The 15,716-nt window shown below is 37.7% G+C and overlaps 1 protein-coding gene across 1 annotated transcript in view; it reads left to right on the top strand.

Moving 5' to 3' along the window:
• Positions 1-15,716, top strand: part of LOC124157357 (phospholipid phosphatase 1-like) — a 177,813-nt gene that overhangs the window by 92,822 nt on the left and 69,275 nt on the right. Inside the window, exon 2 of the mRNA XM_046532021.1 lies at positions 4,359-4,510. Coding sequence (XP_046387977.1) covers positions 4,359-4,510 — 152 coding nt within the window. The remainder of the gene's footprint in view (positions 1-4,358; positions 4,511-15,716) is intronic.

The following is a 15,716-nucleotide window of genomic DNA, read 5'->3' as shown; positions in this document are numbered from 1 at the left end:
TTATAGTTGGAAATAAAAATGTTTAAACTTTATGCTATTTTTACTTAAATTTTTAAATATAAATAGCAAAATCGTTTTGGGCACCTCTGAGCCCCCCGGAAATTTTGACGCGAATTAAAAGTATATAGTCTATAGATTCTATATCAAAAGAAAAATCTTGCTACTATTTGCTACTTTGGCCTCAAGATGGTTTTATGTTGAACGGTGCAAAGCGCTGCGGCGACAGCCGCCAGGCCGACCGGGCGGCGCGCCGCCCGGTGGCGGTTTTGCTAGCACGAAAAGTTTTCCGAGGAAAGGTGCCAGGTTTCTTTCATGTTATAGTGCTACTTGGTTTGCAATACGGGATCTATTTATAATAGATTTTTCATTCCTTTAGTGCGTTTGAGGCTTTCCAGTAGCCCCAGCGTATGATATTTAGTGAGGCTCGACATTCATCAGAAATAATCTTTAGAACAGCAATAGTGACGAATATAATCGAACTTATGGCCTGTGCAACATATGTTTCAAGAATTTATGGATTTTTAACTTTCAAAATATTCAGAATACCCTTTCGTCGTCACCCGTTGGGAAAGCGGACTCTTCAAATGTATTTCATAGTACGCTAATTCACTGGAAGCCGCCGAAAATGATTATTATGGCCAAAAAAAAAGGGTAGCGCCCGGCCGCAGTTTTATTGCTCTTCAACGAGGTTTACCTGATCTCATCTTTGTCCTTTACGTTTGCTAAAGTGGTAGCTAAAGTGTTTAAAGTGTGCTAGGAATATTTTTCTCTCTGACTACCCTCAATGTCGCCGCATACCATCTACCAATATGAATTGTCAACTAAGGAGGAATTCAGATACGGAAGGGACCCAAGGCCGAAAAAAATAAAACCACCAAAGGAACGTAGGCGTGAAAAAAACCCTAACCCTAAGAGTCAAACGTCGTAAATAAGATATCAGATCCTGGCAGGTCTTCGAGGTTCCGAAAACCAATGAGTGGCAATGCCTGGACAGTCCATGCCTTCTCTATCATTGCCGCGATGAAAGAGAAAGGAAACGATAAGCCAGAAAAGCAGATGATAATGATACACAGAGAAAAGTATTCAGCGTCACTCACACAGAACTCACAATCGCTAAGAAAGTACATAAATCGGGGCGTGAGTGGAAGAATATCTTCCATGAGCGTCCGTTAGACGCTGCTCAGACATCCTGGCATCAGCGCAGCTGGAAAAATATTCGTAAAATACGAGCATACAAACAAAGGCAATTAAGAAGCACAGAAAGAAAGCAGGCAGATATGTCTCGCCCGCGCACGCTCGAGGCATGGACTCAGAGGACTCCGACGGTGCATCGCATTCGCTGAGAGAAGGACCACGGGCATTTAAAGTCACGCCTAAGCCGTTAACAACGCATTTGCTACAGTCACAGATTCAAGAGTGAGGACAAAATTTGAGTGTGTGCGAGTTATTTTGAGATATCCTTCGTGAATTTTTCGCTTTGAGTAATATTGAGTTCAGTCGGAAATTAGTCGAACTACGTGATCGATGGAAGGGATAAAAGGGACGAACATAAATATCCTTATTTATGTGATATCCCATAGCCTTAGTCACAATATTCAGTAATATAATTGAACTGGAAAAAAATATTGAGAGAAAAAGATAGAATGCCTAAATGTTTGCTTTCAATCCTTGTACTTACCTCACCAAACAACTTGAAGGTCACTGATGCGAATTTCATCCACACCTTGAGGGCATTGACCATATTGTATTATATTTTGAATTGTTAAGCAAATTCATTAAAAAAATGAAAGCATCGTAGATTAAGCATAAAAAATTTAACTTAGGCTGAACAGATAAAAATTATACACGAATACAATTTACCGTTGCTTTAAAAACGGTAACTTTAATTGTTTATATAATTTATAAATAATATTAAATTTAACAAATAACAGTCACAGATCCGAAAAAATACCTCGATTTTTTTTATGCGTATTAATCTACACCTTGAATGAATAATTGAATACAATATCTATTTTTAACATTTACTTGTTTAAATAATAGGCCATTTAAAAACAATAATATCACAGATACAACAGAAATAACTTCAAATTCGTATTCAGCGGACACAATTCTTATAAATGGCTTCTTCATAATACAACAGTGACTACGAATAAAAGCGGTAATAATTTCGACCACCTTTTTTCGATTTTGAACCACTGTGCGTCGCTCGCAGGCCGCAAACTAGTTCCTCCATTTGCCCCTCCCTCGCGTCCGAAATGGACGACTGAAAATCTTCCCCGGGGGTGATAGGCGAGGAAACTGAAAGTTCCTCTCGCTTTTAATGGCTACCAGTAATATATATTCATGGACGTATGGTCCCATAAAATACCACTTTGAGCTTTTACGCCTGATTTATGGTTGGCCTTCTTTTTTCTATCAAACGTTTTTTGCTATTATTTCCGAAGTCATTTGCGTTTTTCAACTCGGGAGCTTTCAAGCCCAAATATTGCCGAAATGCCTTGGGACTTTAGGCGATCGGCGTCACTTTATGTCATGCCTAGTGCTCGCGGGATGCTTCCGAGGCGTAATAAAACTGAAGGCAGTTTCCGGGTGGGCTTGATTGAATATCCTTCAGATTCTCTTATCCTATTGTTTTCCTTTCCATAAGTCATATAAGGTGAGTGAGTTCAATCATAATGCAAAGCATGAATCGATAAAATTCTTCAAATTTATTAAACCGCTCTTAATAAAATATGAACAAAAAATGAGGAACAATATAAGAATAAAATGGTTAATTCTTTACTACTGTGATTATGAACGTTATCCAGTTTGTGAATCGCATAAAATGAATACATTTAACATTTAACACTTGAGGAAATATGGAGTACGCCAATGATGTTAAAAAGTCAGTAGATGTGGGAATGAAATCCAAAGAAATCTGAATAACAAGATAGTATGGTTGTAATGGGAAAGAATAAAATTTAAATGAGTAAATAAATACCTCACACATTTGTTATGCCTCCGTTCTTGGCATCAAAAATTATGTTCCGGAGAATAATACCTTGTTATGATTGAAATTCAAGAACCTTCGATTGGTATCGTTAACTAGTTAAATAGTATTTACCCAGTGAAGTTTTCTTCGTCAGTACACTGCAATGCTTTTCAATATAAATGATGGCTATTTTTCCTTATTCGATGAGATATAGCGAAATGTCATTGAGAAGGAAGAGACAATGTGTATAGAGCTTTATTAAAGTGTATAATAAAGTCTTTGAATACCTCGTATGAATGAATTTCAGCGAGAACCATGGCAAAGGGACTTAAGAATTGTTTAACCTTTGCGATTCGAATCTCTTGCACTGTCATCAAAATGAGAAGGATGACGGATCATTGCAGATTATGAAAGGTATTTCGTACCTGCAACTTCTTCAAATGGACGAGAGATTTATGGGGAAAGAAAAGATTATCAATCAAGAAAGATTATCAAAAGGAAAGAAGAAGTCTCATTACTTCAATTATGGATACTTTTCCGAAAAGTGTTCCTGACCGGACACGAAGGAGATGCGTGCGCTGTTTTTTTTTGCGTAATCTCGTTAAATTTTGCTGCCCGCGGGCGGCATTTGGAGGACTTGCGTGTCAAGTAATATGCGTGTCTGTCCGCAGCACACCTCTGGAGTTTTGTTCTCTATTTTTTACTTCTTCTCGGATAAAAAAGCTGTTATTTTTCAATCCTTCTGCAGAAGTCAAAAGGTAGCCGCAGATGGAAGGTCGCCATCCTTGTTGTTGTTGACTCTAGTTAGTGCCTGATCAATGATGAGTTATTCTATTATTTCACGCTGATGTGATGGACGTGATCTTTGGAGATATTATGTTTTTCTGTTATTCAATTCAGCCTCTCCAGCTTCCAATGGTATACCATAAACTATCTCATTAATTGGCGGAAATTCTGAAACCAAAGGAACTTTACTTGTCGTTCATTAACTGGGTAGGATCTCTTGATATTTTTTAGCTCCTGGTTGGTGCTCAGTGGTTTATCCTGGATAAACTCATTATGGTTATTCAGTTTGCTTGTGCATGAAATTTAAAGAAATCACCTTAATTCATGCCATTATAAAACTATTACCTATTTTGCGTTAGAATTTAATTTCAATGAATAAAATCTTAATTCTTATATTGAGGGTATGCTTGTTTATTTCTGGAATTTTAAATTTTAGGACAAGTACTTTGGTTCCTATATTATACATGCATTATCATGTTTATTTAAGTTTAATTATTATAAAGAATTTTTATTCAATGAAAGAGTTAAATCATCATCGTGGCTTACTTTATTACTTAGAGAATAATGATTATTAACGAAAATATGGTTTCTGTACTTGCAGTGGGCATGGTGGCACTGAGCCTCAACCTCTTCGCCAGTCCATTCCATCGCGGCTTCTTCTGCGGGGATGCTTCCATAAGACTTCCCTACAGGGCGGCCACGATCAGCGAAGGAACGCTCCTCATCACGGCTGTCCTCGTCCCCTCATTTATCGTAAGTACACTGAGTTCTTCAAAGCATTCCTCTTCGGAGATATACAGAGTAGCAAGAAAGGGCCAACGTTTGATTTGCTACAGCTGGACCTAATCCAAACGAATCGGTGAACACCATTGCTCACAATCATTGTAAATGGAAAGGCCGTTTTACACAATCACGGAATTGCGCAGGCTAGAGCTGCATTAATTTCTAAAATGGCGTGGAATTGCGCGTATGCATGAACGAAATTAGAACAGGGGCTATTTTGCCGTCTCGCATCCACGCATTCTCGCATGTGTTCTAGCAATTCACCGCTTTACACGACGCAGTTTTGATTGCGCCTTCGCACGTACGTCAGATTGCGCAATTCCGTGTACCGTGTAAAACGGCCTGAAGACTTTGCAAGTGTGCATTGATGAAATATTGGGTCGCCTGTCAACAGGTTCCTGGCAAGAATATGCCAAATGTATTCAATTATCGGTTTATTTACTCGATTGAATACATGGGTACTCGAAAAATTACTCGAGTACCAAAGCACGTCAATGTACGTTAAATGAGTACCCTAATGAAGTGTTTAAAGGATAACATCGATATTTATTTATATGCTTCCATTTGTTCGAATTTTTTGACGTTTTACCTGAAATCATTTATTGAAGTTCAATTCCTTGTGAATTATCAAGATTCGCTAATATTCGGTGGAGCATTTCGGCAGTTTCAGTATTCATTCAAGTACTTGATATTAGTACAATGTTGATATTAGTCTATATTATTTTTGTACTATTTTATGTACACATGTATTTTCCAGGTATCTATGAGTTCATGAAGGTGCAGAAATTGGTATGAGTGACATTTTGCACACTCTTACTTGTAAATGGTATACCTTAGGTTCATCTAACAATTCGCGGCGGGAATGTTCATGAATGAGTAATCCGTCGCAGGAAATTATGGATGAAACACACCGTAGGAAAGACAGTAATATTGAAAGACGGAACTTTAAGATACAGGTTTGTAGATAAGACAATTTTGTTGACTTTATCCTAAATCTCTATAAGATGTAGATTGCAGACATGGTGTCTTCTGAGCCCTTAGGCTGGTGCTGGAGGTTATGCGTCATTATCGTTTCAAGTGGAAAATTCTATTTATCCGTTCCTAATGGAATTTAATTTTGTTTTCTGGATTAAACCTTATTAATGCGATTTCATCATTCCTTGAAGGCATTTCACAATGCTTCCCTGACTTTAGGTTCTCCTGCGAGAGAATGAACAACCAACTCGTCGAAAAAAAACAGCTAAACGGTAATCAGAATACCTATTCTATCACGAATTTAAGGTTTAATAGTGCCTATTGTAAGAGAATTATGGAAAAGACTGTAATAATAACGTTTGAACACTTTATTTCCAGTATTTCAATGAAAATTAACGCAATAAATTCCGTGTTAGACATTATTTTCGTCTTTTTACGTTTAATCTCTAATATCTCAACTCCTTTTAGACATTGTTAAAATCTCTTTCCATGCATAGTGAACTAGGTTTTTGGCTGCATAATTGTAGTTGGGGGGCTTTTATTAATGAAGTATATTACCAGTAGTAGACTGAGTGATAAGTGGATATGACGCGCATTAGGTTGTTTATTCAGGAAGACGAATTTGTGGGTCTCGTAACTGTTCCATAATTTTAATGATCAAGAGCATACGTTTAAGAATTGTACGTCTACATGCGATTAAAAGTATTACCATTAATGGAAGTATACCATACGGGATCAAACTTTGGATCAGTTCGCGGCTGGACCACATCTCCAACGCGACTCTCTTGACCATGAGGACGACACACTTAGCGCTCTCTATCCCGAAGTCATGGGCGTTCCTCATACTACCGTTCTTATGCCGTTCTTATGCTAGCGGGTCCTCAAAAGAAAAAAATGCGATAAAAAACCAAAGCAGGGGAGTTAATGGAGGGTTTGGGATTTCGATTAGGCTGCATCGGAATGAACGCTTTGATAATTACGCGGCTAACAAAAAGTATAAAAGTTTTATTTTTCAAACCTCTCCTCGAATGCACTCCCAGTTTCCTATTTCGTAAGATGCTCCACGGATCGTGTGTTTCGAGGAAGAGGCGGCTCTCCTTTTCCTTTTGATAGCCTTTTTTTTCTTGCTTCTAAGTATCCCAAGCCTATTTCGCTCCTCTTTCTATTTCCTCCTCCCATTTTATCTCGGTTGAGTGGAGGGCGGAGGGATTAGAGACCTTATAGGGAGGAGTGGAGCTGTGAACTACACCCTGTTATCATGTACTCGATCCATCGCTTCACGCATCTGTCCGTGACCGGAGGTAGAGGACTGGGTAAAATGTGGAAAGGATAATAAAGCCGATTCTGGTAACCGAGCACCGTGCTATCATGTTAATATGCATGACGAGGTGACCTGTGATAATGCGCTCTTGGGCCGAAACGTGCGTTGCCCAGGGTCCGCCTACCACGATGCACGCATACCCATCTTTCCCATTGTTAGAAAAAAAGTCAAGGAAATAATATTCTCGTGTTGAAGTACCACGCCTCTAAAGTCAAAGTAAGTCAAATTCGTGCATATTTGTACTTTCCTTATTGATACCGTATTAGAAGGCATATTTTTTTCCTGCACCATTGCCATTTGTTGAAGATAGCACGTAGAAATCTTTCTCTACATTTACATTATTCGATGAAAAATTCGTTTACGCACATTTTATAAAATAGAAAAATGAAAAGGTGTTCCTCATGAATGACGTAATAGGACTAACTTTCCGTCTTTTACTTCAAATTTGTAAGTAATGACCGAAATTAAACTCATGAAATAACTGAAATTCGATGATAATTTATTTATGGCCATGAAAATTTTAGGATTATTTATCAAGGTAGTTAGAATAATGGGATTAGAATTATTTTAGGATTTAAATTCAAGATTTAGATTAATTTGAAGATTTGACAATTTGATGGTGAACGAATTTATTTCTCCTACGTATATCATATCTCCTGCAATCCAATATTGATTATAATCTCAGTTGGTGTAATGCCAGCCCCATTTATAGCTTCTGGCGATACTCTTATGGAATATGTTGTTTTATTAAGGATTTTATTCCTATACCTGTTGATTTACTACTTAATCATTCTGTTAATTCGCTTGCTATTGTAGTCTTTTTTGACGACGAATTTTATAATATTATTTGATATTATCTGTGTATGATGCGCTCTCCATTCCTACTCCAATTCCATGATCAGAAATTAAGGAAGTAAATTGATATCTACTCCAGCAATATTATTTTGACGAGGAAATTAGTTTGATAAAATTGGCTACCTACTTTTGGAAGTACAGCACCCCGTCCGTTGAACAGGACGATAAGTTTGGATCACCTTGGCTCCTTCCGTTTGGAATAGTCTAACGGAGCAGTCGCTGAGTTTCTGTCCGTCTTTCTTTGATTGCGCAAATGACATTAGCTTTTTGTCGTCACCCTCCAAATAAATTTCCAACCTCACTTCTTTCGTTGAATTTTAAACTAATACCAGATTGTCTACAATTCTTATTTCAATCATTCAAAACTTTCACTAAGAGTAAAATAAGGCTTCACCTTCAAGACATCATATTTTTATTTTTTATTTCAGGGCAAGTCGTCATCACATTCGTATTTGACCACTTTCAGCATGATCCTTGATTCTTGGACCCAGTGACGCGTTAACGCCCGTCTTGTTCTTCGGTTTCCATGCCCTTCACTGGTCGAAGCCCCACAAGTAACATTTCGTGTGTGATGCTCCGTCGCATCTAGAGCCGATCTCTTGTGAGGTCGTTAAGGTGTTTTAGAGAAGGAATTTCTCGAGCGAGTTGGTGGGGTAATTATAGTGGAAAAAAATTCCTCACCGTATTTCACTCCAGAGAGTGTTGAGGAACAGCCTTTTCCCGTGCTGAGGTTGACTTGGGACAGAGACGCGATAGCGAGAGTGGCGATCCGACTGGTGGGACACTGGATACCAAGCCTGTGATTCAAGAAGTATAAAAATAAAAGCGAGAGGAAGGGAGGTGGAGATTGGGTAAAGAATATGAACTTAAAAGGATTTTAGGTTTTTACGAGATTAATTTAAGTCTTTAGTTTACATCATGTGTGGAATTCCTTAAATGGAAGTCAAAACGAACTTGTGAATTTTTTAAATTTTTATTTAGGCAATAATTTTTCCTTAATACACCGGTGATGTCTGCAGTTACTTCATTGGTGACGAAAATGCGTTGAAAACTTGCTAGTACTCATCTGAATCGTCTATTGGAAAGGAGCAAGTTGGTTACCTTTCAAGAGAAAGGATTACGTCTGACATGATTCATTTGCTATGTAAGCATTACCCTCGCGTTTGTTACTTGAAGCCGGTGATACTAGGTGGTAAAATAGTGGTTATGTAAATCAATTATAAGTTTTGGGAAGGGGCATAATATTTTGCATGAAAAGAGGAGTGAATGGGTTTGGTTTGCTCCGTACTTCTATGGTGCAGTTATTTCATCTTAGGTGTGAACAAGCTGGTGAGATCCAGTACTTCCTAGCCTTATTTTACTATAAAATGTATCACGATTGCATTTACATTTTGGCTTTACTTACAACCCAGGATACTGTTTTACTGATACAAGTTGAAGCGGACATTTGGATGCTGGCTTTTACTCGTGAGTTTTGTTTGCTGAAATTCCATAGAAAGACTTTAATAGGTTAGGTGTAAGGATTAATTTGAAAACACCGGGTAACTTCAATTGTGTCGTTGTTCCAAGTTACTTGAAAGCTTGACTAGGAGCGAGACATAATTTTTGCTTCCTGAGTTTTCGTCGTTAATAGTCGCTGTCATTTCTAGATATCCTAGAGATAGGGAATGCCTAAGTGCATCGTGATCTTTTAGATGTTGTTATGGATTTCTGTAATATTTATTTATCACCTTGTAAAAAGTTGATAATAGAGATGGAAATTCTAGAGTTGCCCCTTCAAAAGTGCCCTCAACGTGTTATTCTATCGGCGAGAAAGTGTTCGCGGTAGTGGTCAAGCATGCTACCCTGAAGTCTAATGCCTAGCTAAAAGAAGCTTGCTGGAGGAGAATGCCCATGTGAAGATTTTCCTGAGGGGTCGCGACCTCCACACTGAGGGAAGTTTCCAAAATAAAAGGTTCAAAATTGTACATGCGTCCTTGAGAACTGAAGAGGCGAGAGGTCGATTTGTTACCGACGGGGTCCTAAGGCATGAGCTCGTGCTGCTATTTTTACGATGATGATCCAGACGAGAGAGCTATGCACGTATTGCAATGTAAGCATGCGCTTGAAAACAGATTTCCGTGTTTCCCGTAACATTCTTTTCCCGTACCCTTCCCTCAATTTAAATTTTTCATGTAGTTCTTACTAAATTATTTTCCAACGCAATTAAGAAGTAATCTATTGTAAGATAGATGGTACATATCTTCCATAGTATTTCTCGCTTTAAATTAATTTGCAATCGCTCTTTTCTTTTTATTCAGTGCATATTTGTATTAGATACTCTTATTTGAGCCATTTCGTATCCATTTCTATAGACTTTCATTATTCAGAACGGTTCTCCTCAATTTAATGGACTACGTTTTATTTTTGCGTAATGCAGAAGTTTATCCTTTCCACAGCTTTTATTTTGCATCTTCTTTACATTTTGTTATTAGTATTTTACATGCCTCAGCTATCATTGGTGCAAGGAAGTTTAGAAATCATGGATGTTATTTAATATCCTGAGAAGGAATTATTTTTATTGTGATATTTCCCATTCAGAAGGCAAGACGGAAGTGAAATTTCATCGCATTAGTTCAGATAGAAGCTGATTCTGATAAATATATTTTTATTTTCTTAAGATGTCTTCCATCATTCAAAACACATCTCTCAAATTCATTCTCTTTTATCGCGTTCCGATAAATGCAAGAAGTTTTGGTAAAGTCATGGGCTATTTCCTGTTGCTTGAATACATGAAGAAGTGGAGAACTGATGTAACCTGTTATGGGAAACAATGAAACCGGAAACAATAGGAAAAGACGTTGGTTCTTATCCTCCCAGCCAATGGCGCATCAGCGTGTGCAGCTAGCGAACGGTTGAGCAGAACGAATTTTACGACTGCAATTTACGAATTCATTTTTTTTCCATCTAGTTGGATGAGGGAAACTTTAGCTGTTACCTATAATTTTAAATGGGCGTGGACATCAGATATGAATAAGCTTTCGTATTTGAACGTTCTCTTTCTTCTCTTAGTGAAAAATGATGACAGGAAGAATAGGCGTACGAAAAGATCGTTGACTCAGCTTCCGGCACGGACCTTTGTTATTTTATGCATAGTTACCATATATGTGTGTATGGGGATCACATTTTTTACGCGTGTTATAATTTTCCCCATTTCAAAATATTTTCCAAACAATATCTCCTTGTTAAATGGAGTCATTTCTTTTGAACAATTGTTGAATATCAAGCCATGCCATTGTTTCATCAATTGGGAAATATTCATCTCGGAAAACAATAGCATGATGCATTGAGCCTTAATTCACAGTGTCCGGCGATATACAGTGGAAATGTTTTATATCCATGAGGATAAAATAAAATGGTTCGACGCGTAGTGTCATTATCAAGGTATCATTATCGAAACCGGGTCGGTAGTTTGTTAATAAAAAAGTGTGTGGAAGTTAACCATTTTATTTTATCCTCATGCATTGAGCCTTTCCATGAAAAAATAAAAAAGAGCATTAGCGAAACCATTCAGCCGCCTAAATGTTTGTTAGTCTTTGGTGCAAACAGTTAGTACGATATTTAATATTTTAAAATCATTTTCTGCACATTTTGATGTTCCTATGATTACAAATTGCAATGGGAATACCCTGGAATAGCCTGAATGTCTGTAGACATTGTGCCACAGAATCTAGCTGCGGCTCTAGACATTGGGTTTGGGGGAGAACTTCCGAGAAGAGTAGGCCCTATGTAATACGTAATTAGATGCGAAGTGAAGAACTGCAGAAGAGCCACATGTAGCTTCTTTGTGAGGTAAAGTTTCTATTTATGAATCTTTTTTGCGCTCGTTTATCTAGTTGAAGGCCTCTACCTGGGAGTTAATTGGAGCATCATTTATTGAAAAAAATTTTTCTCAGAGTTTAAAATTATTCGCTGCTCCATAAATCTTTTTGCCTCGTGGATTTAACCCCTTAGATCCATAGGTAGTAAATTTCCCTTCCCCCCCAAGAGATTCGCCCACGTCCGAATGGGAATGATACCGATTAGAGTCACCTGCGGTGCATTTGCTGCTGATAGTGTTTGGATCCAATGGCGAAAGCAGGTGGTGCTTAGAATGACGAGTGGAAGACACAGCAGGGCCTTTCCTCGTTACGACCCAATAGTGGCCTAGGCTAGAACAGACGAGTCGTTGTCGGTGGAATGGGATTTGTGAGAGTTAAAAGCGTAGGACGGGGAAGTTGTTAGTGTATCATCGCAGGGATCACTCTTACGAAAGAAGGTGAGCTGGAGTGGTATTCCATGCCAGAGCCTCGATGTCTCGCTGCGCCAGAACGGAATGGTTCAGTCCCCTCTCCCACTTCCCATTATCTCTCAATCTGTGCAACCGTAGTGTGCCCCCCGCTGCTCTTTCGTCAACGGGAATTGGGAACGTTTTGTTTCGCTCTGTATTTGCCACTGAAGTTTTCAGTGTCTGCCTTTAAAAAAATCCAAGAATGTGTCCAGCAGCGGCATAAATGCTTTAATGCATTTCAAGTATATTATGAAAAGCGAATTCACGAAAACAAAACACCATTTTTTTGTGCTTGAATAGAAATATTGTTAATAATACTGGTTATAATCCAGTCTTTTGTTTATTTTTTCGATATCGTACTTGATGATAGAATTAAACGCTAATTAAATTCCATAAATTTATTATTCACCGAAAAGAACTTAGCCATCCATGTAGGGTTTATTCTCATCGATATTTTTATCATCTCAAAACATTTATTTTATTTCCGACCAGTCCATCGATTTATCCTTAACACCTTGAGGGGCGTCGATCGCTTTAAAAACTCCACGGCGTGAATGCTCTACACTCAGCATTTTGGTGGTATTAAAGATTCCTCCCTTGACGGAATTTTTTCCCATTGCGCATTTGAGGTTTCCTCGGAATCCTTTCGCTTTCGCGTCCAGGTCTTAAAAATAGCTTGTTTTGACGCGAGTGCCTTTGAATCAGAATTTTGCTTCATTCTTGGATGTTTTCTCTGGCGAATGCTTTTCTTTTTTGGTAGGGAGCGTATTTGAATACCCAATTGCCACGTTAAATATTTGCGTTTCTGCGCGAAAAGGTCATCGCTTCTTTTTATTCGATTTTCAAAAATACAGTCACAGTTGAGAAGAAACTTCAGTGTCTTTATCTACTGATAATGAAGAGTTTATGCATGTAAAATTGTGGATCTTGCGGAGTCATTCCTCAAAATTACCTGGTATGCTAAAAAAGTACTTCTGACAAAAGGTTGAATTTTTATCAACGCGATTAAAACTTTTAGGCGGCCTGACCACCTGATTTTTCAAAGCGACTGAGCATTTAGTACCAAATTCGTTTTATTTATTGTTATACTACAATCCCGTTATCGATCGAAACCAGTGATAAAATTTAAGGGGCAAGCACTAAAGCGAAATGTCTTAAAAACAAGTTTTCGAATAAGGGTCAATTAATATGAGATATACTACCCGAAAGAAATGCTTATGCTTACTGCCTCTGCTTTCGTTCGGCGGCTTTTTTAAGGTTTTATTGAATGCATTTCTTCAACTCTAAGGATTGGAAAACAAGGGAGTGCGCTAATAATGAGCAGATAATTTGAGTTCGAGTAATTTACATTATGCTGTCATCTAATAGAGATTCCATATAATGTTATCAAAATTGAGGCAAAATTTTTATTAGTTTCATAATAAATGATTTTATTTAGGTTTTATAAATGTATGTGTTTTAATTATAAATAACTATAGAAATTAATAAAATAATAATAGTTTCATTCATGAATGGGAACTGTAAATGCAACGATTTTTTAAGTTACCTCTTTGATCTTACATTCCCAAAGGCTTGAATGGTTGTAGGCCCTTGAATTGAATTGCTCTGAGAAAGCTTCCTTCCAAAATCCCTTACTAGATTTGAATACTTTCCTTCTTCCAGGATATGTAAATCTTTGTTTTTTTAAAAGATATTTTAGGACAGTGTTCGAAGTGGTGTTGCATCTTGTGCAAGAATTGTTTTGCGTGTCCACGTCATTAGTTGCATTATATATAAGAGGTTTAGTGGTTTCATTTCACCATATTGCCAGTGAAGTGACGGAAATGGGATATAAATAGGTCCCTGAAAGATTCCTTGTGGAAACACTGCCGCTTGGTGGAATAAACTGATTCTTAAAATCAGCCCATGACTTATAGCCTTCCCACTTAATCTGCCTGTTATCTCAACTGTTATTTATACGAGCTTAAAAAGAAATTAGTTTAGATTTATTCTAGCATAAGTGGTAAATTATTTGATTTTTTTCCTGGGATTGAATCATTTAACGGCATCGTTTTGAAGCCAACCTCATCCATGGCACCCTCCTTGGAGTTAAATATAAATTAATGTTTAATCGAGCTGTCATATATTTTCCCGGTGGATTATTTGAGAACCTTGAATAAATTATGGCTACTAAAACCAAGTGATATCATATTTGGAGTAGGCGACCGACAACTAGGGACCATGGCTTCACGTCCCTTCCGACGGACGGAGTGCTGCACTTAAGTTCCCTCCACAAAGCAGTAAAATAGAGATGTAACTTGCAGCAAACCTTTTTGCTTATGGAAAGAGGACCTCCTCCTTCTTAGCTTTTAGGAAGAAAAATATTTATTTCAGTTCTGACGAAAACTATGCGTCGTATCGTTTGAATTATATTAAGGCTAACAGATCCTGGATTTGAATTTTATGGAGAGAGAAATCAGATTTTTTCAAGAAATCGTCCTACTATGGCATAAAATTTGTATTAGGGGCAGAAAAATCTAATTTGTCAATGTTATGACAAAATTCTCATTTCCATTATGCATAAATAGCATTTTTATTGGCATTTCTTTCTTTCCTCCCGTCATTTTGACAATTCCACTTGAAGAAAGAATCTGTTGACGAGGGAAATGGAGATGAGATTGTGATTGCATGTGGCCTATCAATATTTATTCTAGGAACTAGAACGCCGAGTAGGTAAAAGTGATAATAAACTGAGCACAAGGGAGCCCAACGTATAAAATCTGTCAGTTGTGATCGCTAACTTACCACGCGCCAACGAAAAAGGTGCTGTCAAGATGTTTATCTCCGAATTATACAAATTCAATCTACCTTGAGGGATATTTTTATTAACCTTTTCCGGTCGTTGGATTTGGTTACCTATGTGACACCACTTCGAACTCTTGAGATTTCAATATTTAGGTTGAATTCAGTTTCAGCTCTGATGGCTAATATATGAGCCTCGAAAGCAGGCACCCATTCTATTTTGGAAGTCAAATTCGCTCAACCGAACGCACCCACGGACCTCATTAGTATGCCGACTCCGACCGCCCGCATACCATTTACCATTGACTGCGAAAGAGACCGATTTCGTCAACGCCTAAAGCCCCTATGCAGACCATCCTCAATCCGAATTCCAGACAGACACCTATTCATGGACAAACCGTTGCGTTTGACGTTATATTCCGCACGAAAAAAATCGTTGAGAAGGAAGTCATCACTTTTGCTGGGATTTTAATGTTTGGAATTTAGTTAGCCAATGAATAGGTACTATCTCATCAGTAAAAATATGTGCTGTTTATTTTCTGGGAACTTCGTCTTGCGTCTAATATTTTAGATAACTTTGACCATTTGGAACTGTGTATAATAGAATATGTTCCTTGTTCATGCTGAAATATTAGGTCACGTTAAAAAGGAAGTATTCAGATTTCCTTTGTCATTTTATCCGCTTTTTCTACTCGATAAGAAAGAATAATAATAAACTGATAAGAAAGTTATCGGATTTAAGTCCGATGTATAGTAAAAGTATCGATGTCGAGAATGCTCTGTATCTTTTTACAGCTGAAGCTGTTTTGTGGCGCCAGTTATGATTGATTAATTTGGCTACCAGTGTTGATATGATCATTTGAACAGCTTATCGATATAATTTCAACGTGAAATAAGCAAATTCCTTATAATCTAACGGAAAAAGGTGCGGAATT

Source organism: Ischnura elegans, chromosome 4 (assembly GCF_921293095.1).
Source record: "Ischnura elegans chromosome 4, ioIscEleg1.1, whole genome shotgun sequence".
NCBI lineage: Eukaryota > Metazoa > Arthropoda > Insecta > Odonata > Coenagrionidae > Ischnura > Ischnura elegans.
The sequence above is the reverse complement of the archived record's forward strand: the minus strand, read 5'-3'. Positions and strand labels throughout refer to the sequence as shown.